At 36.5% G+C, this 24,870-nt stretch overlaps 1 protein-coding gene across 2 annotated transcripts in view; it reads left to right on the top strand.

The window, feature by feature from the left end:
- The window catches only part of CCDC171 (coiled-coil domain containing 171), a 152,383-nt gene that overhangs the window by 43,014 nt on the left and 84,499 nt on the right, over positions 1–24,870 (top strand). For both annotated transcript variants that reach the window (XM_071730214.1, XM_071730215.1), the window contains exons 10-15: positions 7,903–8,005; positions 12,991–13,094; positions 15,910–15,999; positions 17,837–18,037; positions 19,898–20,065; positions 21,953–22,141. In XM_071730214.1, the coding sequence (XP_071586315.1) occupies positions 7,903–8,005; positions 12,991–13,094; positions 15,910–15,999; positions 17,837–18,037; positions 19,898–20,065; positions 21,953–22,141 (855 nt within the window). The remainder of the gene's footprint in view (positions 1–7,902; positions 8,006–12,990; positions 13,095–15,909; positions 16,000–17,836; positions 18,038–19,897; positions 20,066–21,952; positions 22,142–24,870) is intronic.

Here is a 24,870-nt window from a genome sequence, read left to right as displayed (position 1 = left end):
CCATGACTGAAAACTAAAAAGCAAAATAGATTGTCTCAGTTAAAAAGCTGTCTTATTCACTTGACTTCAGTAAAGCTTTTGACATGGTCTCTCATAGCAAAACTCAAGAAGTGTGAGACAGACAATTGGACTGTGAGGTGGATTGATCACTGGCTCAACAGCAGAGTTCAGAGAGCTGTAATCAGCAGCAGAGAGTCCAGCTGGAGGCCTGTGGCCTATGGTGTTCCACAGTACTGCATCCAGTGTTGTTCAACATCTGCATCACTGACCTGGATGAGGGGATGGAGTGAACCCTCAGCAAGTTTGCTGATTATATGAAGCTAAGAGTGGTGGCTGATGTACCAGAGGGCTGTGCTGCTATCCAGTGAGATCTGGACAGGCTGGAGAGCTGGGCAGGAATCAACCTCCTAAGTTGTTCAGTAAAGACAGGGGTAGGGTTCTGCTTCTGGGTAGCAGTAACAGCAACCACCAGTAGAGGTTAGGGGACGTCCCACTGGAAAGCAGCTCCACGGAGAAAGATCTTGGAGTCCTAACAGACAGTAAATTCTCCATGGGTCAACAGTGTGCCCTTGTGGCCAAGAGGGCCAATGGTGCATCAGGAAAAGTGTGTCCAGCAGATCTAGGGAGGTTCTCCTCCACCTCTACTCTGCCCTGGTGAGACCACACTGGCAATACTGTATTTTGGAATACTGAGAGTTTTGGGCTCTCCAGTTCAAGAGAGACACAGATCTGGAGAGAGCCCAATGGAGAGCTGTAAGGATGATTAAGGGACTTGAACATCTCTCCTATGAAGAAAGGCCGAGAGAACTCGGGCTGTTTAGCCTCGAGGAAAGAAGGCAAAGAGGGGATTTTATTAGTGTCTGTAAATATCTGAGGGGTGGGTGTCAAGACGATGAGGCAAATCTGTTTTCAGTGGTGCCCAGTAATATGACAAGGAATAATGGGTTTCAACTAGAATGTGGGAATTTTAACCTCAACAGGAGGAGAAACTTCTTTACTATGTGGTGGAGCACTGGAACAGGCTGCCCAGAAGAGAGGTTGTGGTGTCTCCTCTGGACACTTTCAAAACATGCCTGGATGTGTTCTTGTGTAGCTTGCCCTAGGTGATCCTGCTTTGGCAGGGGGGTTGGACGAGATGATGTATAGAGATCCCTTCCAACTCCTAACATTCTATGATCCTGTGGTAGAGCTGGTTGTTTTAATTGTTTTACTGGAGTTATGTGAGACCTGTCTAGAACACGTAATAGAAATACTCATAATGTTATTCTGAGTTCTATTAGTGGTCTCCTCTGGGATTAGGTTTTTATTACCTTGATTGGCTTTTTATTTTTCCTGAAGACTTTGGTATTTCTTTGAGAAGCAGGAGTTGCTTTTGTGTGATCTTGTTCACTCAGTCTGGACAGATTTTTATTATTTTTCTTCCCAAAATGAAAGAGCAGATGAGTCTCAAAGAAACTAAGGACAGAGAACATTTTGTATACTGTTATTAGGCTTCCCTGTACCCCTACTAAAACAGTGTGAAAATGTCAGTGTGTTCTCTTACCTTCATTTCCCTCCACCTGCTTTCTTGATCTATCTGTTACTTTCTTTATCCTACTGTTTGACATTCTGAATCTGTCCTTCCCTCTCCAGTCTTACAATCTTTTAATGGTTTCTCACTGTACTGCTGTACTACAAGTTAATGTTTTTTATTTGTAGAATGTTTGGGAAATATCACTAAACTAGTGAAGGCTCTGTTTTCAGAGAAGCAAACTTAGGCAAAGACGAAAGACATTCTTTGGAAACTTTATATGAACAATAACTTTTTTTTTTAATGGCTTGTTTGAATCTATAGTAAACTAGTTATGCTGCTTTTAATTTTAAATAACAGCATGTGGCAGAAGTTTGCCAGAAATTTGCATGGATCAAATGTGATAGGATCTGTTGGTATCTAACAAAACTTCTTATCACTGTTCAGCATGAGCAGGCTCTCAAGATTTCTGTTATGTTTTCCTGAGGAAATTGGTCCCAAGGTTTTCATTATTTCTAGCTAGGGTTTTTAGACGTTTTTAGCTTGAAGAATAGGAATTTGGAAGAATGGCCATTGTGATTCAGAAATTGTTTTATATTGAAACAGCCACAGCTGCATTCCTTCCCCACAGAAAGAGTAAGAGGTATCTTTATGAGTTTTAAAAGTTACTCAGGAAATCTACATTTCTAGCAACTGGTACTGTATGATCTTTAATTCTTAGTACTGGACAAGGGGGAGGTGTTGAATCTTCATTTCATGAGAAATGTATATTGAAATTTGGGCAACTTGCTTGTTTACTAGGATGCATATTAAGAAACTGAAGTCATTAAAACCGGTGTGCTTTAATACAAATTCCTTTACTTGGGAAGAACTGTGTATTAATTTCCTTCTCTTCATACAGATACTATCAGGAGTACCATATTTAGTGTGTAAGTAACCTAATGGATTACACCCAGAGCCTCTGTTTTAATATGTGGCTCATAAATCTTTCTTGTGCAGCCACGTGTGCTATATACATATTAGCTGTCTGTGGTACCCTTGTAGGTTATTGTAAGCTGAAAGTCAGAACAGAAGTGTTTGAGCATCTAGTTACTGGACATAGGCATTAACCATTGTTCTTTAACAAGGTATCTTAAATATTGGCTGAACAGTCAGTGAAACACCCTGAAGATTATGATTCTGCTCTACAAATTTTATGGAGTAGAATCTGGTACTCTGTGGCAAAGATGGAAATCTCATTTAGATGATTAATTGTGAATGCAGCTTTTCCTTTCAATTGAAAAAAAAGATACAGTCTTCATTAATTTTGTGTTGAGGATTGTTAAATGTTTTGTTGCTTTAACTCTTGCTTTGCTTGCCTTAACTCAGGGGTGGATTGTTCCTGCCCATATGCTGCTTCTGTTACTGTCCTAATTTAAGAAGACCGATAAGTCTGAAGCATATGCTTAGATGATGATCTAAAAAGAAAACAATTTTGTTATTTATTCTGGAAGTATAGAGCATCAAGGTGTGATGTTTCAGTGTTTGAGGCATCTAAAAGTGCTTTTAAGGTTTCCAGTTCTTGAAAAGTTTTCTCTTCCTAAAAAAAGCCCAAACCCCAAAAATCAAATAGATCACAAAATTCTCTCATACCAAAAGGCTGTTACAAAACTGTCTTTAGAGGATTAGAATAGTTCATATTCTATGAACTTGAGCATCTTTGATTAATTTTATTTCAGGTGATTAAAACTGAGACACTAAAATTCTTGAGCAATTACGTTTAATTTACACATGGCTAGACAATTTTAAAAGACCACTCTATAGGCTTTGAAAAACTCCAGCTAATATACAAAAATAAAGAAAATCTATTCAGATAGTTAGACAACTTGAGGAGAAATAAATAGTAGCCTATGGGGGACATTGCTATTGAGGGTTTTGGTTTGGTTTTAATATTGCAAATTTTTCTTGTTTGCTTAAAATTTGTGCCTCTATTCTATACAGAACATAACTCAATAAACCCCATTTTTTTTTTTTTTTTTTAAATTGTGGAGCAGTCATTTTGAGCCTTTTTCTGTAAGTGCTTTGATTTGGTCACCCAGGGTCATGCCTGGTAAACATTCTGAATCTTCTGTAAAGAATTTACCCGGATGTTTTTAAAGCAGTGTCTGAACATACTGCTTTTTTGGTGGCTGTATGGGTAGTTCTGGCTTTGTCTTTTGCTCTGCCATTGCTGGATGAGATTTATACTGCAGGCTGAGTTGGTGAATTAGTGCATGTGCAAGAAAGCCACACAGGAGTATCCCTGTAAGTATAAACAAAGTAGAGAAAATTCCTCTCTGAATAAATAGCAGCTCATTGTGGGACTGGTCCCCAGATCCCTGCATAGTAGTACTGGGATTTTGATAAGTTAATTTTGAAAAGGCCTCCAACTTCTGCTTACTTGATTATGTTTTCAGTGTTACTGAACTTGAGATACAGATTCACATTTGCAGCATCAGGTCATGTAGACTATTATGGAGTTTGCATTTAATTTATGCAGCAATGGCTTTTGGAAAATGCTGAAATGTCAATGGGACTTTGTTTCTGTCTTGTAACAAGCGGTGGAATGATATCCAATACTGATATCAGTATCTCTGTGACTAAGGAAGTAGGGAATTGCCCAGATAAATGCAAATACCCTAGTTCTGGAAGATGAGCATAATTCTGACAACAGATGTAATAATTTTTATAAGTAGTAGGTTTCCCTACTAATTCTGGTTATCCTTATAGATACAAAGCATTTGGAAAAAATATTTTCTCCTGGTTGGAGCCTACAGTATTTTTAATGAAGAATACTTGGCTTCTCTTGATTTCTGTAAAAATGCAATTATGTGTTAAAATTGATGGTTAAGTAAATATGTTGCCAGTCACGTTTTTCTACCAAAAGTTCTATTGTCCTTAAGGCAAGTTATGTGATAATAGGAACCTACTTAAGGATATAAAGTTTGACTTAGGGAAGCATTGTATATGCTACAATTCAGCATACATTTTGGGTTCAGAAAATATGGCTTTGCTTCCATTTTGGTTTTTTTTCTAGCCTCCTATTTGAATATTTTGTGAGGGAGGAAATGTTGTTTGAATGATGTAGGAAATACTCCAGACATATTTTGAGAATTTTAAATTTTCAAGTGTTCATGCGAACTTCCCAAGAAGGCCTCACCACTGATCTTGGAGTCCTGGGATTTCTGAAGACAGATTTAACCAGTAAGGGCTTAGGTGACACAGGGATTGAGGAGGCCTTTTCTGCCCCCTGTTCACCATATCTCCTGCCCTTTGCAGCAGTGGGCTGGTGTTTTGCCTAGTCTGCTGTACTTCAGTTAGCCTGCCCTTCTTATGCCCTGTCAGATTGAACTTTAGGTGGATTTTGGCTCTTGGACAGCATCTCTTTATTTCTTCCTCACCTATGCCTTCTTTCACCTTCTTTATACTTCCTATTAATATTTTAATTTAGTCAGGAGCCACTTGCACATCCATCTAGGTCTCCTGCTGCCTTAGATTTTCAAGGGTCACTTCCAAGGTCAAGAATAGTCCATCCTGATGTGCAGAAAGCCAGGCAAAGTCAGCAGGTTTGCTTTTCAAGTGTTCTTTCACCTGTTTCTACTAGCGTGACTTGGGAAGCAAATCCCTTATTAGCACTTTGTCACCTGTTTTACCTTTTGTAGTAAACTATGGAATATTCAGACCAGTACCTTTCCAGTAGTTCTGCAAGAACAACATCCCTTAACACAAATATGATGAATGGAGTTGCTGAGAGGGAATTAATCTCATCTCCTGGAATAGTTGGATCTGGCAGAAGATATCTTTCAGCAGCAGCAATTGATTATGTTTGACTTCTACACTTACGAACTCAGTTTTTTTTCCTTTTCAAATAGTTATGTACTCTTGCTGGTTTTATTAAGACTGAAGGAAACTAAGGGAGTTGTAGCTACTTCCATGGAGTGTCAAGTGAGTGCTTGTGGAGCCAGAGCTACACTCTCCTTAGGATTATGCGGTGGAAGTATGAGAGAAAACAGAAGTTTTAGAAAGGGAAGTTCTAATTACCTGTAAGGGGCAAAAACCCCCTCACAGTGTGGATTGTGAGATACCGGAGTAGGTTGCCTGGAGGGGTTGTTGAAACTCCATTCTTGAGGATACTCAAAACTTGACTCGACAAGTCTCTGAGCAACCTAACCTGACTTCAAGCATGGTGTGCACTGAGTGGGGAGTGGGACCAGATGACCTCCAGAGGTCCTGTCAGTTTAAATTATTCCATGATTTTATGACTCCACACATTCTTATTAGATACATGTCAGTGAGACATAGAAAATGAGATCGATACGGTCAGACCTTTTTGGACTCTTAACCTGTGCCTGGATTTCTAGCGCTGTACACAGTATTTTTCTTCAATTTCTGATAATGAGAACAATGATCAGAATTGGAAGTTAAGAAATGAAAGATGCTAAATACTTTGCAGCTGAAGTGTAGGCTGGACTGAGTAATTTCCTTTTGATCTTTTCTGATGTTGAAAAAAGAGGCAGAAATTGGCTTCGGGATTGTAGATGCAGTTAATAAATGAAGCACAGAGAGGGCTGAATAGACTGGAATGTACTGACTAAATTATGATAAATTAACTAAAAATGAAAAATTTGGATAAAAAGATTAAAAAAAAATAATCTAACATTTGACTTTTCCATGGGAAAAGGTTTTTCTGTGAAAATTCAGTCTGACCTTGTCTGTGCTGGAGTGGTTTATGTATGGAGAATATTTATTTTATTGTGATGTTGATCATGTTGTCGTATTTTCTTATTCATAATATGTGAGGTCTTTGAGATGGTATCAGTACATGAGAGTAAATTATTTTAATGTGTTTGCATCTCATAAAATATTTTTACTGGAGCTCAGCAATTACAAGCTCTATTTATGTAGATAAATAAGAATTAAAGCTTAGTTATTTTTAAATATATAGAAGTGGTTTGGAAATTCTTTATGAAGTGAGTTACAAACTCTCACACAAGGAAAGGCGTGTAAATGCTACAAGGGACCTAACACTGAAATACACATATGAATAATATATTAGTTGATATACAGTACATATAATTAAAATTGAAAGAGTAAAGCTAATTTATAAAATATTTAAACTGAATAGTGAAGAACGCTGTGGAGAATTAAATGCATTTCTTCATTTTTTAGCCTGACAGTTATATGCTACCAGTCTGTAGCGGTTTTCCTGGGGAGGATGTTTCTCGCACTTGAGAAATTGTCTGGATCCTTACCCATGCAGTGAAGCATAACTAAAGCAATAGTTTGTAGATATGATAGAAAACAATAGCATTTTTGTCAGTACAAAAAGGGTATCTTTCCATCAAGAAGTGGAAATCACTCAAATAGGTGTTACAATTTACAATTAAAATAAATTGAATAATTAAAAGTAAAGGAACATCTTTGAGCAGAACCTTTATCATAAGAAAAGAATTGTTATTTTAACTAGCTTCCTCTTAATTTGGGGGGAAGGGGTTGTTGGGAGGTTTTTTTATGTGTGTGTAGGGTTTTGGTTTTTTTCTGAACTGCTGAGATATATTACTTTTTTGTTCAGTCAGCTGCTAAAATTGTACATTTCTTTGAGAAGTCATAACTTGTACCATGAGAACCTTGGTCTTGTCTGGAATTACAGATGCACATCTTTGAAAATTGCAAGTGTTAATATTGGTTATAAGTTGAAGAATTGTTTGATTTAGTCTTTCTATTGTAGTGATAAAATAAATGTTCTGTAATACCTTTCTGCCCCCAGAATAGAGCCAGTCACTTGTAGACTGCACTTAGTGAACAGCTTTTTTAAAGAAAATTCAGTGATAGGAGCTGAAGGACTGTGCTGCTTTATATTCCATGCATAAGGAGGAGGTTTTATATTGAAGAAATCGCTATCAAGCTTGGAAGATACTAACAATTAAAGTAGGCAGGTTTGCAATGAGAATAGGTGTGGGATTTGACTGAGTGCCAAATCATGAATTTCTAGCCGGTCTGCCAGTAGTTTGGTGTCTTTCTGGATGCCCTTGTAGGGTGTAACAATAGTTAATCACTTGCATAGATGGGCACCAGTTAGTTAATGTTCATTAAGGTATTTTTAAACCAGAAGAATATCAAGACTAGATTTTAGTACAATCATCATTTCTTTTTCTGTGGACCCCCGGAAGCCTTTACTTCTATTTTAAATGCATTTCAGGGTTACTTATTTGTGCTGTCATGTTAGGTATCTTGGCTCAAGAAAAGGGGTTACAAGAAATATAGCAGGAATTTAAAGGGGAACAAAAATACCATTGTGATATGTCTCTCTTCTGTTTACTGTTTTAATGTGTTTCTTTTTTCCCTCTCTTGTCTGTATCTCCTGTCAAACAAAGGCCAAGAAACACCAGGTCTTTCTAACAGAGACGTATGAAAACAACATGAGAGAGCTGGAGTTACTCTTGGACAGCTTTGCTATGTCAGGCCAGCGGACAGCAGGTTAGTTGAAGGTATAAAATGACAGATGCATCTGTCAGTGTTCCAAAGTCACTACATTGTGGGAATTCTGCAGATGCCTCTTGCATTCCCTCTTCTCAACATGCTTTGATTTGATGACATGATAAGAGCAGTTCTCACAGCAGTCAAATGGCCTTGCTAGCTGAGAAAGGGTGACGGAATGTGGACCTGCTGTTGTCAGCCCAGAGCTTGATTTACAAATGCTGGGGTGTATATGATCGGTCAGAAAAGGGCTCACTTGCTGTGCTCTAAATCCAACTGAGAAAAAAGTCCTTACAGTATACCTGCAAAGGGAACAGATGTTTTGCCTGAACTGAGCCAAATTCTGAGGCAACCTTCAGCAACTTAAAGGTCATATATTCAAAAAGGTTGTGTAGGACACATCATATAACACAGTACTTTTTACTGTTGATTGTAGACCAGTACTGTATTGCATTCATTTGATCTAACACAGAACAAATATTTATCTGTTTTCATTAAAATTAATTGTAGGTTAGAGATTGTCACTCTGGTACATAGCTTTATATGTAATTATTATGTCAAACTCGACAAACTTCTGCCTGCTGAAACATTTGAAATAGTGGCTGACATAAATAAGCAGGACTTTAATATCAAAGCCAGTAATTTTTTTCAACGGTGAAAGAGTACACCTTTTAAAATCTTAACTTAAACCTATCTATAGAAGTTTTCTCTGTGTAGTTCCTGTTAGAAAATCACATACTAGACGCAATGCTTCCAGCTTACAGTGCAAGTAGAGTGGAATAAAACAGGCAAAATGTTGTCTAAATATCAGATGAGTTTATTCCATATAAATTGTGATTGTATGCTTCTACAGTTTTTAGCAACAGCAGACATAAATGGGTCATATAACACCTTTAAGTGAAGGTGTGTTTTCTTTTATCTCTGCAAAAGAAATGAAAAAAAATAGGGTCTGGTAATGTTAAAATTGAATAAAGGAACTAAGTGATTTCTGCTGCCATTAAAAAGACTATCCCTGAATCTGTGATATTCTGTTTCCTTGCATGGACTATATTTTTGGGTTTTTTTATTTGGGAGCTGGCATCAGTTTTATTCTGTAATTATAAGTGTAATTCATGTGGGTAAAACCTGTAGGTTTACTGTAGATATGTCAGAATGAAAAGCTCTCCAAAACTATGTTTTCCTCAATCTTGCGAAGTTCCACATGCCCAGAGAGGCTTCAGCCATTCTAGGGGGAGCTGTATTCTGCTTCCAAACTGTAGTTTCCAAAGCAGTAATTGTCTTTTGAGTAGGTTTTCTTTTCTCCCTGGTGCTTAACCTTGCAGAGAACAGCTTTGACCTGTTTCTGTAATATTAGGGATTCAGTAACAGAAACTTCGGTATTCACTTGCTTTATTTAAGGTGAACTTGGAAATATCTTATTTAAGGAGATCTTTTTTTTAAGGTTAATAATCTCTGCAGAGGCTCGGTTGAGGCAGAAGGTGAAACTGAGCTCTGCTGTGGATTGAGCCTTTATGGCTAATACTAAAATGGACATCTACTAAGACATTTGCTCTTTGTATGTACCACACTTTTAAGTGTAGTAGTTTAAATTTAAACTTAATGTTTTAATACTATTGCCTTACTGTGTTGTACTTACCAATTTATTATGTATCATTATTAATTTTACTTTTCAAAACTATGTTTAATTTAATAATATTTTAAATGGGAATGCCTAGGTGCCAATAGAAATGAAAATTTCAAATAGATTTTTGTAGTATAATTAGCTGATGAGAGGCTACAGGAGCAACAGCTAGCTGAGCAGTCTGACTTTATAGTTTTACTTTTTAACTTATAACTGAAGTGGTCTACATATGTACTTAAAAATCTGTCAGTATTAGAGGTGCAGCCCTGTCATTTAAATACCAGTAAAGCTGTAATTATTGGGCTATACAGGCAAAATAAGAGAAGACTTTTTAAGATTAAAAAAGCAAGGTATTAAAAGAAGTTATTTTTTTCCTTATACATTCCAAAATAAGAAGGATAAATACACATCTTTTCCTTTTTTAAGTGTCCTTTATAAATTTTTCTTGTTTCAGTTAAAATTTCAGTTTGGGCTTGTATTTTGCAGTTACTCAGCAACAGGGTTTGTGCTCAGGGAAGTTGTCTTCATTTCAGGAAAAAAAATTGTGGTTATAGTCATCTGAAAAAAGTGAATTGAGTATAAAGTACTAAGAGTTCTTGGAGTTATTGTCACTGTTTATCACATGCCAACAGTACTGTTTTGGTCAAAAATATAAAACACAGCACCATATGATCTACTATGAAGAAAATTAACTCTGTCCTAGCCAGGTGCAGTACTGTGTGAAAAAGCAGGTATACAAGAGAGTTTACTCACCTGTATACCTTCTGCCAGACTCCTATTTAAGCCATCATTGTCTTCTTCCAAACTTAGGTGATAAACTGGGCACATTCTTTAAGTATTGTTTTTTTCCCCTTCATTGCTGTAGTAGGGCCTCTCCAGCAGGAGAGTGCTGTTCAGATTATGTTGCATGTTTCTTGAATAGTATTATGGAGACAGACAGCATTTGGCCATTTTAAAGGATTAAAGCCATTGGGTTGTTTTTAACTAGTTCAGGAAGGTGGACTCTAGTATTCCTGCTGACAGACCGAGCTGCCTAGAAAATAGGATTGTAGCAAAGGCAAGGAATGCCAGCATGGAAAATTTACTGACCGAAGTCTGGTTTTGGCAAGCAGGATGTAAATTAAGATAGTTCAGAGGCATGTTTCAATGACAGCATTGCTGGTTGGGACTTAAGAAATGAAGATTCATTATTTAGACATCTTGATGAAAACTGCACATTGCAAGACAACCCCTAAATTGACTTAATAGGTATCGTTTTGAACTGACTGAGAATTGTGAGTTACACCTTCTCTAGGGCTATAAGTATGGAAGAATAGTACTTTCTTTTAGTACTTTCTTTTTTGGCTGCACAAGATCACTGCAAAATGTTCTTACAATGTGTAGGAGAAATAGTAGCGAGAAGTTGCTCTTGTAATTGGGAAAAGTAGGACTGGAGCCCTGTGCATCCTTAATGACATATGTGGTTAAGTAATAAAGATAACAGTAACGTGTTACATCTCTTTCTTAAATGTGAAATCTAATCTTCTCACAAAAGGTCAGATTTTGTGAATTCTTCTGAGGCTAATTCTGAGCATAACTTTGCTATTTGGTACACCTTTCAAACTCAGAAATTTCGCTAATGGCACATCTAGTCTTATTAAGAAGATTTTGTTTTTCCCTGACTCTGTAGACCTTTAGAAACTCCACTAGAGTGGCTGATAGGACAGAGCAGAAGTCTATCACTGGGACATGCTTTCTTTTTAAATTCTCATGTGTGCTGTAGATCTTGTTCCTGTTTCTAAAAGCAGTCTTGCAAGCCCACATTAGTTTGATGAGGTGTGAAATTGACAGTAACAGTTGGCTGGGAAGTGAAAGTGAAAAAGTTAGTGTCCAATCAGAAGAGCAATCCATGCTTTCTGGTGTTACCAAAGTGCTGGAAGAGAAGAAGCTGATTAATTGCAAAAAAAATTTAGAAAAGCTTTTGGTGATATTTTTCAACATGTGCATATATGTAAGTTTTCCACTGACTACCACTGATGCATTCTGTATAGCCTGGAGGACAGATCTGTAATTTTTCTGTAATACTTTTAGTAGTATCATGCTTATTAGGTAACACTAGCTATAGGATTCTTAAAAAAAACCAAAACAATGTGCATGTCTTTAAGTGTGCCTCTTGTAGCTGACAAGTTTTAACAGAGAGCCTAAGAAAAGGCTGAGAGTTTAATGTCTATTAGATTTGACTTTATGAGCCACTCTAGGCAAATTGCTTAGTGACACTGATCTTTCAGAGGTGCTAAACACCTGTATCATCATTTAGCTCTTCTGGGAGTCATAATTGTTTAGCCTCTCTGGAGCTCAAAGGATGCAGATTTCTTCATTTCTTTTGCAAAGTAAGGATGCTATGTGTTGGTAAGTTCAGTTTTGCTAACAGACCATGCTAAGACTCATAGGAAAAGATGATACTATAATGTATTAAAAAATAAGCTTATAAATACTGCATACTAATGTAAATAATACTGAGCAGAAGAATCTGTTAATAGCCTGGTCTTTTTCTGCTGTAACACCAGAAAAAATGATGGTTTGTTATTGGAAATTTAATATCAGCTGACACCTTGTGACCTCTTGATCAATACGGTGTTGTTTTGCTTTCTTAACAAATTGTACTTCAGGCTTTGGAATGCTTAGACTTGTTCATATGTCGTTAATTAAGGCAACCAGATCAGAAGTCTCTGTCTAAGGGTTTAATAAGTAAGTGTAATGTGTATATAATGTGTATATCAGCTTGAAGATTTATAATTGAAACGTTATGTAGGCCTCTGCAGACAGATAATAAATTTTTTTTATTATTTCCTTTGGAATGAAATTCAAGATCATTTGAAAGGTTTTTAAGACCTCTCCAAGCATAACATAGTCATGTGATCTTTGGCTCAGTAAAGCTTTGAGTAAATGAAGTACTGTATTATAACATGCATGCTTAGTCACAACAGCAAAATAATGTCAGGAAAAGTGTAACATTACTTCACTTTCAGGCAACATGTTTTTCAAAGTGTGTTACTGTGTGGTTTTAAAGTTGGCTGGTCTGACTGAATGACACAGACTTGACCACAGTAGAAATTACATGCGAGACTGCATACCAAACGCATTAGGTAGAAATGTAATCCTGAATTTACAGTTCTGTGTCTTGTATTAAAGCTTTTATACAAATGTCTTTCAGCTGTATTTGCTCTGTATGTGTGGCTCTTCAGCTGCATCTCATGTGGCAAACAAGGCTGCTGTTCAGTGTTTTTGTCTTGTCACTGAAGCCTTAACTAATTTTAATATTTCTCATTCAGGGTGAGTAGTTTAAGGCTTTAAGGCTTAATTTTCATTCTGTATTTTTCTTCAGGCATTCATAAGGACAAAGATGAACCTCGGAGCCTCTCTGTCCTTGAGACTTTGAGGTGTAACTTGACAGCTTACCAGAACAAGCTGGAAGATACGTCTAATGAGGTAACTCTTGCAATTGTTTGGCTCTGAATGTATCGCCTTTGGCCTGCAGCAGTACCTACACTTTGCTTGTAAAAAAGGTCAGAAGAGTGTGAATGTTGAGTTGACAGCTTCACGAATACCCAAAGAAATAATCTCTGTCACTACTTCTTCTCTGAGCTTGCCATACTACAGTGTAGTTTCACTTACATTTGGGGCGACAAGAAGAGGAGGTTTTTCTTTTTTTAAAAATTCTTTTTAGTTTAATTTGGTTTTGTTTTCTTGTTAAACCCATTGAGGTTATTATTTTGAATAAACATTCAGGAAAACAAGCCAGTTGTATCTAGGATTTCAGGATCATTTAAAAGTTGAGAAATGTAGACTGCAGTATTCCTAAATATGCAATACTTGAGCTTCAGCAGTCATTGGTATCCGTTATGTAAATGTGCATGCCCTTGTACATTTTAAAAGTGGCATAATTTTCTGGGATGAGTGTGTTCATTATTAGGTCCCTCTTGGTGTTATTTTGAGGTCTTTTCAAGTAAAAGAGGGCTGTGAAAATGCTCTAAGACAATAATGGAAATGTTTTAGTTTTGGAAGTCTTACCCTTGAAAAAAGTCACAATCTTGCATTTATTTTCTCATTTGTATTGCTAATGTGAATAAATCAAACCTCTTGGGTGTAAATGTTTTATGAATTTTTTGCTTTAAAGGCTGTAGATGGAAGTTAACCGCACTGTTAAAGCATTCTGTTCAAACTTGTAGTTAGCTTATCTTTGGATAAAGCTGGCAAATACAGACAGGCAAGGTGTGATATGATTATAAAGATGCCAGTACTGTTTTTTCATTTCTAGGTTATATCTTTTGCTTTGGCAAATGCAGTCTGCCTAGTCACTCACAGTGTTTTGTGTGTTTTTTTTAATTTTTATTTTTATTTAAAAAAAAAAAAAAGAAAAAAAAAATCTGAAGAAAAAGGATGTCGGCTTTGCCCCTTTTATTGGGAAAAAACCAAGTCTCCCGCAGGACCTTTGAGTTTGTTCAAGGGGCACAAAAATAGGCGACCATGGAAACAATTATACTTCTGTAAACAGCAAGCAGTGTTAGGTCATTCCCAGTGAGATAAGAGAACCAGTGTATATAGTCATTATGACACTCTTCTGAGACCCAAGTCTGGAAGCTGCAGAGTAACTAGGAACACATTACCCACAGCGAATTGTTATTTGGGAGGAGGAATGTCACGTGGTAGGCAGCACAGTTGAGAAGTCGACTCAGCAGGCTTTGGCTTAGTGATGTGCTTTGTTGTGAAACTGTGCCAGAGACAGCAGTGGGGAGACCAAAGGGGTGGCTGCTAAGAAAGCAAGGAGAGTATTCTGACAGAAAGAACAATGAACTGTCCGGGAAAATAAATCGCAAGCAGAGCAGGACCAACTGATGACCTGCCACAAGACTTCCCAGTAGGACTGTGTGTGACTGACCCTGAAGTTGTCATACGGAGCCAGAGATCACAAGGCACCTCCATGGTGCACAGAAAGGGCAGTGGTCTGTCTTCCCACAACCCCCCAGATAATGCTGCTTTTGGCTTTTTATGTATTAGCTATGTTTAGTAGTAGAACTTTTTAATAATGCAATAAAGCACAAAGGGGCTATGAATGGCACTTTGCAATAAAAGCAGGATGCTATAATACACAGCAGTAAGGCTTTAGTTTTGAGTAATTATGTAGTGGTCCTTTTTATAGAGAGATTTTTCAAAACTCCATCTATTGATTGAGTAATTAATATTTGTGTACACCTGTATGTATACATGAAATATGCTTGAATGTATACATGAAATATGTCATGTGTCGCCTTTAACTTAGTGTGTTAAGTATTATATTAAACTATCTCATTGGGTTGAATGACTGAAAGATGTATAAATGTTTCTGTTTTTTTGACAGATAACAAGCCTTATGTTTTCTGTATAGTGCAGAGGCTACTATATTTTTGGGAATAGAGAGAAGGCTAGTAAACCAACAAAAGGACTGGAAATACTCCAGTAGCATTCTATAATTTACTGTAATTATTTCTGCCAGGTTTCCTGATTTGTAGATCAAGTAATCTAATTTCCAAGGTTGTTTTAAGATTTGGTAAATGGGTTATTTTACTTCTGAATTGCTCTGTAATACTTAAGTAGTGGCAGAAGTACACAAGAATATATTTATAATCCATGCTTTCTTTCAGACATTTGTATTGCTAGCCTCATGACTGGGTAACCAAAGATGCAAATTATAATGATGGGTTTTTATCTTTTTTGAAAATGGAAAATGAAACTAGTACACATTATAGTTGTGAGCTGCCTCTAAAGTGGTTGGTTGCTTGTAACACTGCAGGCAGGTCAGTTGTCACCATGCCTCTCAGGAGGAGTTCTGCTTTGTACAGTTGTGTGGCTACTATCCAATGCTTAGTGAAAAATAGAAACCGTGCTTTCTAGGTGGATAATTTCTGGAAATGGCCTCTCACTTTGAAAACTTGTTTTCCTAAGACACTCCCCGGATCATAATCTGAAATTATTAAATTATAGGTTCATTTCAAAGCCTAATTTTTTGATGCGTGTTTGAGAGTTAATGGAAAAGTTAATAAGGGGCTCAGTTTGGGATTTTGCCACTGCTGTTTATCATAAATAATTTAAAAAGAACTAGTTAATGCTTTTGTAATGTACCTTATTTCAATTGTAAAGTGTACAAATATTGTCAAAAGAATTTAAACCAATTATTTTTTACATTTACATACATAATTCTTTCTTTATGTTCAATATTTATGTAGCATTTCTGTAAAAGCCTGTTTGACCTCCGTATTTTTCACAGCTTGGAAAAATGAAGGCTTTGTGTGCCAAGTTGAAAAAAGAACTTGAGATATCCAAAGAGAAATTGTGTACTTCAAGTCAAGACCTTAAGGTATGATTTCATGAGCTGTTCTTCAAAAGCTGTATTTCTGAATTGAAGGTATGTGTTTTTCTATCAGAATAAGTCTCTGTATTGCTGTATTCTGCTGAGCAGACCAGTTTACTTCACAAGCTTGTGTAGAACCATGCCACTTTATTCTGGTTACTTCAAGTCTGAAATAATCTGAAATTGATTTATCCATTTGCAAAATATTATTTTATGTTGAAATAAGCATATATGAATTTTTATCCTTTGTCCTTTATTTACATGTTCTTTTCAAGAAAAGGAGAGAATTAAATTACTTCTGTTTATGTGAAAGCACATTTTATTAAGAATGTCCTTTTCTTTATTTTTTGTTTGGTTTGTGTTAATCAGAAAAGTTCATGCATGTATCAGGTGATCCTTACCAGCTGTACAATGTGCAGCCCAAGTTTTCTTAGAGTAAAATCTGCCTGGGAACTAATGCAAACTCTTTTCTTTAGTTTCAAGAAACGTTTTTTGACTCTGTTGGCTTACACATCACTCCTGTAATGTCCTGTCTGGCTAATTCAGTGGCCAAGGAAATAAGGAACTCCTGAGATCATGATTAAATTCAATCTCCCAGTTGGCAGTCTATTGTATCACTGCCAAAATAGAATTTGTCTACTCCCAGTGTTTCTCAGATTCTTTTACTTGAGAGAGATATGCTGCTTTATCACTTCAGTTTATTCACAGATATTTCTGCAATATTCAATGAATATTCATGTTAATTGATGTTCTGTCGTCTGATCTGAACTTCCTTTATTAGTCTATGTTCAGAAGACTTAATACTTCTGCTTCTGTTCCAGCATCTTTGTAGAGGCACCTAAATGCCACCTGTTGTAACATATACTTGTATTCTTCATGCAAAACATGAGTTTGCTACACACAGACAGTGCTGGGTTTTATGCAGTACACCAGTTTCTGGTATCTTTACATTTTTTTGCAATAATAGTGCATATGTGAGAGCAAACTAAATCCATTCTGGAAACATTTGTGTTAGAAATTTAACGTTACTTTAATATTGCATTATTTGCATTAAGAAGAATAAAATTCGTCATTGATGAATTTAGGAGCATTTTTCCTATTTAAGCAGCTACAACTTTATTAAAAAAAACCCACAAAACCAAAACCAAGCAGTGCTTTCAGTTTGACCTATAGCAAACTTTAGCAGTACTGGAAGTCCAATGCTTTTAGGAGAGGAAAGAATGTGCGTCTGCCCAGTTCTTCTCAGCAATATTTTGCCTGAAGAGGGCTAGTATATTAAGTTCTTTATTTACCTTTTCAAGTGTGGTACTCCTAATGTATCCATGTCCCTTTCTGATTTTTAGTTTCTTCCTATGGTCAAACCACCAGATAGAGTCTTGATATTTTTTTTATGGTGCAGATAAGGAATACAGTGGGTAACAACAGCTGTCTGTGTTGCTTTGTTGCCTACTGACTCAGCTGTAACAGATCAGAGATTTACATATGAAAGTTACGAATCTTTTCACTAGCTCTGAGACAATGTCCACTCTGCAGAGAGAAGATGCAGAGTGTTCTGCATCTTGGCTGTGGGGGTAGAGGGGACTGTGAAGCTCACTGCATCATATGGCTTTTAATTCTCAGAGATGGATTACTGATGCTGCCATGTTGCAAGCTGTGGGGAAAGGACTATTGTCAATTTTGAAATTCTGTGGTTGACAAGATACATTCAGTTTAGCCTGGAGTCTTCTGAACACATGTGGCTATATGGCTGTTTACTTCCTCAGGTGATAAACACTGGACTGAGGTAACATTTTATGGAGTAAAATTCTTACCAGCCCTTCTGTTCCGTGCCTCTGTTCTACAGGAAGCTCAGGATAACCTAGCAGATGCCAATAAAGAGTTAAATCATCTGCACACTAAGTGTGTAGAGAGAGAGACTTTAATAGGAACTCTAAGAATGGAACTACAGAATGTACAGCAGTGCTGGGAGAAGGAGAAAGTACGTGCCACAGAATTTGAAAACGAAATCCAGAAGCTTACCATGGCTTACCAGGAGGATATGGAGGTATTACCACAGACAAGATGACTGTCAAGAAGAGTCTTAATTTAATCTCGACTTTATACATTTACATACATCAGATGGTTACTCTTAGTCTTAACAGATTTATCCCGCAAAATCTGATTTTAAGATACGTACTTGAAATATGTATTTAATATCTACAAGGTATCAGGACATATTGGTGCTCGTTCCTTCTATATCAGAAATAATAGCTTAACCCTTGCAGAATTTTTAATTTTTGAACTGAGTTTATTTAAAGAACTGCACTTGACAAACAATTAATTCTTTCAAATTGAATGTTAATAAAAATGTTTTACAGTTGGAGCATACAGTGATATACAGTGATGTGCTGTTAATTACTGACTCACATGGCAATTGATGCACAGCAAATGTAGAATTGAGGCATTTTTGCCTGCATGCCTATAAATTCTTCCTTGTGACCTGTTAGCTCACTGTGGTGTGCTATATGTAGGATTTTCATTATCTTTCTCCTTAATTTTTTTTTACAGATGTTATTTGTGTTGCTTTTTGTCCCAGTAAAGCAGTTCTGTACCAACAATAGCAATGATACACTTTATCATAGTTGTTGAGCATATTGAGCTCATTACTTTCACGAATTTGGATATGGATGCCAACTGAGTAAAAGGAAACATTCTTTCCACATCTTTTACAGTCTGGTATTTAAATAGTGTCCACATGAAGCAGCTGGAATTACTATACACATCAGATAATGATTAAAGTGAGGGAAACTAGAAGCCTGGCTGTATTGTAAAGTCAGCATGTCTACAACACCATGGTTGCAATCAACATGTGTGAATTGATTTTGGGTCTTGGGATCCTTTTTTCCCATGCCAAATGGCTATCATCCGTAGTTCATCACAGCTTAAGCAAATATGTAATGATGGTGTCACACTGGATTTCCCCTAGGGATCTAGGAGATCGTCTAGAAAAAAGAAAAGCCAAACTTTTCAAATTTTTTATTATCAAAAATACCATGAAATAATCATGAGAAAACTCATCTAATTGTACTGGCAAGAGCTCAGAAAAAACATATTTCCCCATTTCAGCCATCCACAATTTCTTGACTTAAAGCCTCATCCAAGGTCCCTGGAAAACAATGGCAACTTTTACAATGGTTTACTAACTTTGAATAAAGTTTCTGTTTCTTGTGGCTTTTGAGAAACAGCTCTCTGTTGTTATCTTAATTGAAGTCGCTAAGTTGCGTGTATGCAGTAGAACAGTGAGGGCTGGAATTTCTGTTGCATGCTATTGCTGCTAAGTTTATGCTTAACGAACATCAATTTATTTTACTGCTGACTTAAATCAGTGTAAATGAATGAGGGATATGGAATTTACTGATGAAGATATAAGCCTGTTTTATCTAGCTGTTCAGTCACACATAATCCATGCAAAATCGAGTTTTAGAAGACTTTAGAGAGACCAGGAGTGTGTTGTGCTGCCAAGTTATCAGACAATATTCTGCATGCTACGCAGGTGCTGAAAGTGGGTGAAGTTTGAAGGTACCTGAAGCTTTGGCATGAATGATTTACTGGAAGATCAGCATCTACCGATGGTGTGGAAATTTTATCTGTATCAGGTCATGGTTTTGACCACTGCAGGACTGGGCTTTTTTATTTATATACTGTCTCTAGACAAATTTTGTAGCAACTCTTTTTTTACTCTAGCTTTAAAATGTATGATTGCAATTATTAACTGGAAATTTTGGAATTTTGAAAAGGTTTGAGAATGAGTTTTGTGGGCTTTCTTTTTTCAGGTACGTGGAGCTCACATTACTACACATATGATACATGTCTTTGGGTTCTAACACTGTTGAGATACAACAGTTAATTTTTCTTTTTGTCTCAGGAGAAGCTAACCTTCCTTCATGGCTTATACCAGCATTTGGTAGCAGGCTGTGTGCTTATAAAACAACCAGAAGGCATCCTAGATAGATTCTCTTGGTCTGAGCTTTGTGCAGTCTTGCAGGAGAATGTTGATGCCCTGATCTTAGACCTCAGCAGGGCTAATGAGAAGGTAAGTGTCCTTAGGCACCAGCTACCTCTATTAAATTCAGTGACATTTGTCCACATCACAGTATCATTAAAAAGGACTGACATTCATCTTATTTCAAAAAGAATTTGGACGTTAATAATTCAATACCATTAATTATGGCTTGTCTACAACTCAGTTTGATGCCATTGCTGTGGGCATGTAAATGTGACTGAAGTCTGTATGAAGTCTCTAAGCTCCACTTTCTGTGCAGGACATGCTAATAGTACTAGCCAATATTAGCCACAGGGACCTAATTAAAAGAAAATAAATTAATCTTACTGATGAAGCAATTCAAAGAACTTAGTAATTTACACTAATAAAGCAAGTCTTTATTTTAGCATAAAACAGAAACAAAATGCGCTCACTCGAAGAACAGCATCTTTAAATTATGTATTTATGACTCAGGTACTATGTAAAAAGTGATGTGCTTTTTCGGTTCAAATATAACTTTTGGATTATGAAATTTAATTCAGAAATACAATAGAAAATTTTAAAAACATTTTTATAAAAATGACAGTATTTGATTAAGGGAGAAGCTGTACTTTTCTGAATTATTTTAATATGAGTAAGCTTACACGGCCTTTCTCCCAAGAAATCCCTGTGTTTTTAGAACAGTAAAGATCTCTCTTTAGGTAATATGAACTAGCACCACAGACTAACATGTGCCACTCAAGAATTTTAGTTCATGTTCTGACTCCACTGATCAGAACAGTCCAACAGTTTAGTAGAGCGGCTTCATGTCTTGGCTGCTCTGGTGTTTTGATCTGGAGGCACAGGATAGGAAAAGCTCTTTTGGAGATTTCTCATCAGCTGGAGTTGTGACCACTCCTCTGGCCCAAGAAAGGGACAGGGCTGCTTACAGTGAATAGTTTCAACTCTGCCCATCATTTAGTAAATACCCCATCAGTCAATGGAAATTACTAAAGGGGGATATATAATCCAGATTGTACATCTTAGATATAGATTTCTGATTTCCTTTTGAAGTAGGGGAGGAAAGAGAATGGAAGGAAATGGAGTGAACACATTGTTGACAGTGTTTGAGTGGGGTTAGTTCTTACTGTTTCTTGCTTTTTAATTTAGTATGGTTATTGAGATTGATTGTGAGGTCTCCAGGGCTCTTTTCATATATATACTTACCACATTTTCAGGGATTTGAGGCAGTGTTTTTGCCTGTGTTGTACCTCCTTTCAGAGAATAAAATTTTTCTCCCGCAGCTTTTTGTGATGTATGTTGAAGGTATCTTGCTGATATTATCTAGTAAAAAAGTGTAGTCATGTGTATTTAGAGATCATTGTTTGCTAGATTAATTTATCCATTTAGTTTCACGTGAGCTGCAAAGTTAAATAACTGAGTGAATCCCCTCATGCTTGTTGAAAACACATCATAAACTAGCAAACTTTTGAGAAAAACATTCTGTACACTAATACTACATGAAATTATTTTAATACTTAATATATGGAATGTCTTTCTAATAAAACAAAAAAATTAAGGGCTGTTTATTGCTTGTAAGCCTTGCAAACTGCTACAGGGCTAGCATACACAGATTACCAATTTAACAGGACAAATTTACTTGTTTCAAGAAAATTTGAGAAGTGTTCGATTCAGGTTTCCAACAAAGACAGTAAAAAATAGCTACACTGTCATCTGAGGTTGGCAAAACTGAAATGCCAAATAAGGAAAATTCATTATTCCAAATATTTGAGTAGGTAATCTGTTGCAAAAGGTTATTACTTAATTTTAATAAAGATGTTGAAGAAATGATGACTTAAATTTTATGCTGAAATAGTACATGCTCAAATAATATCTACAGTTGAAGTAAAAAGGTGTTTTGAGTTGTAAAGAAATATTCTTTAAATTCTTGTCACCTAGATATCTCACCTGGAATATGTTTGCAAAAGTAAGTCTGATACTATAAAAGACCTTCAGCAGAGCCAGAAAGATGCTTTTAGCAAAATGGTTGAGCAGATGAGAACGCAGGAAAGCTGTTGGCAGAAACAAAAAAAGTACCTGGAACAGCAGTACTCAAGTCTCCTTGGGGAAGTTCATGCAAGGGCACAGGTATGGTACTGTGAAGTTCTGGGTTTTTTGTTGTTTTTTTTTTTTTTTTTTTTCCTCCCTTGTAAATATTTAATGGTTTATCTCAGCAGTTTAAGCTCCTAGCAAATTCAAGATTGTTTTAGAATTTTGTATATCTTTCAATTAAAAAAAGAAAAAAACCCACAACAAATAAAAACAAACCAAAAAACTGGCAATGTACTCACTACATTTATACAAGCTTCACTTATAACAAGAAATAAATGACTTTGTTAAAACATTCCAGAAACTAGTGGCTTAATTTGGTCTAGCAGTTACTGGAGATTCTGAGAATTTTATAGGGCAGAAGTTACTTTTTCAGTGTCACGCTTTGCAGAGACTCCGTAGAGTAACAGTAAAGTGGTGTCATCTGAGGATAAATGTAGGTATATACATTCTGACCCTAAGAGCCAATTAGCAGTTAGTGTGGTAGATTTCTACAGTATTAAAGGACTTTGTTACACAGGTACTACGAGCGAGCTGTGCTTCAAAAGTGTAAGACTTGTCACTCATTCTTAGTAAAATTATTTGCAATCTGAAATTTTCACTGTTACTCTACAACCACAATTTATAGTCCCATTCCTTTATATGTATTTCACTTAAAAATGTGGTGAAATTGGGGAAATAAACCTTATTTTTGTGACTGCCATCTGAAACCTCGTTAGAAGGCTGTATTTCACTCAGACTTGGGGCTTGGAAGTCTTTGAAATCTGAAAAATGTACTTACACAGTGTTCTTTAGACAGAACAATTTATGGCAGTTTCTTGGGAGTGAGTTGAAGCCTTGTATCTAATTTTGCCTGGTATTTACATATCCCATTAAACCTTGGCAATGCTAAAACCCTCCCTATGAGTAGAATAAGTGGTATCAAAACTTATACCAAGTTCCTTCAATATACTGTATTTTTATCTTATGAAATCATTGCCAACAAAAAACCTACTTTTCCTTCCATTCCTGTTCTGATATCATAGGGTCCATGGATTCCTGCTGTTAGGGCTGTCCTAATCCTCATTGCTTGTTTTTTGTGAGCCTTGACTGCCTTTTTACCTGTTGCACTTTGAGCCTGCTAGTCATTTTGTCTGCATGATCACAGTTCTCTTGCATCAGAGGTGTACAGGCAGATGAATGTTGTAGCCTTATTTCCACAGCAAACAAGGCAAGATGCGCCACAGTTTACAGGCTGTCTTCAAAGAATCTTAGATGCTCCAGAGTGATGGTGTCTGCATAAAGATACAGAATGCAATATTTTACCAGGCTTTATTAATTAAATTTCATGGGAAATGTATAGTAAGTGTAAGTGAAATATAATTTTGCCAGTATTTCATACTTCATTGTTGTGCTGTGGGTCTCATCACTCTAGGGCCTTTGTTCTAGATGAGGAAACCGTTGCAATTTGCTTTGCTTTTCCATCCAGAGAGCTGAGTTAATTACAGCCAGTGTAATGATCCAAAGAATCTTTTGTAGGTATTAGTTCCTTTCTGGAAAAGGAAGACAAGTGATTTTTTGCTGTCCTGTATAAAGATAAGGGTACATCCTAGCACACATCCTTTTGTTTGCAACTTTGTCTTCAACCAGTGTTCCATGCTGCCTTCTAGGCATTTGCTTCTCAGAGCTGCTGGGTTGAGACTTTCCTGATTTTTCCAGTTGTTGGTACATGTGTGAAGGCAAACTGAAGATTCCACAGCAATAAGGTTAATGTATCCTGGAGGTTATTTTTTTGCTTTCTTAGAACTGCAATAAAAAGTTAGGGCTTTTTGAAATGGTCTCCCTATGATTAAAATGTTAACATTGCAAAATCTGGAGGTTTTTGTAGCAGTGACACCTGCCACTGCTTCTATCCCCAGCCAGTACTTTTCAGGATCCCTGATTCTGAGATAGGCTCTCTGGATGTTAATAAGTACAACTTTGCAGCTATTACTGTAGGTCAGATAAATGGTGTGATCAGAAAGGAGTTTTTCTGTAGGGCAGGAATTCCCAGAGTGGCCTGATTGCCGATCAGCAATAGACAAGGCACTCTATGGACACCACCTTTCTTTGTCTGTCATCTCCATGTTTTGAGATGCAATGGAGCTTAAAGTGTATATATATCCTTTTCCCCTGCCTTTTGTGGAAGGAGTGCAGTCCTCTTGATCTGATGCCATTTTCAAAATCTATGAGTTTCAAAATCTATGCCATTTTCAAAATATTACCATGCCTGTTCCTTAACCCTGAACATTTTATTCAGACTGTGTACGGTCTCATAGGAAATGTTCTCTGAATTTTAACCATCAGTTATTGTTTGTTTATTATGTAGATATTTATTAATCTGTCCCCATTTTTTGTGGAAACCACTTAAAATAGAAGTGCAAAACATGTTGTAAGAGAAAAATCCTGTAACTATTTGAAAAATACTAATTTCAGAAACAGAAAAGTAAATGATTTGCTAAATTGTAAAGGGAAAAAGTTAACTAGGGAGAAAAAAATAGTTTCTTTTTTTGTTTTTGTTTTTTGTTTGGAAGCATTGCTTTTTTTACAGCAAGGCAGGTGAATTAGCTGTGGTATCTTGCTATTGTATCAAAAGTCAGTGCAATCAATGCAAAATGAGAAGTCCATATAATTACGCTGTTCCTGACCCAATGGGTGTCTTTCATAGGCTTATCTGATCCATGTACTTATAACAGAAAGGAAATGGATAGTGGTGTTATTCATTAGAGGTATGTATGTAGGAATAAAAC

This window comes from Heliangelus exortis, chromosome Z (genome assembly GCF_036169615.1).
Source record: "Heliangelus exortis chromosome Z, bHelExo1.hap1, whole genome shotgun sequence".
Taxonomy (NCBI): Eukaryota; Metazoa; Chordata; class Aves; order Apodiformes; family Trochilidae; genus Heliangelus; species Heliangelus exortis.
The sequence above is the reverse complement of the archived record's forward strand: the minus strand, read 5'-3'. Positions and strand labels throughout refer to the sequence as shown.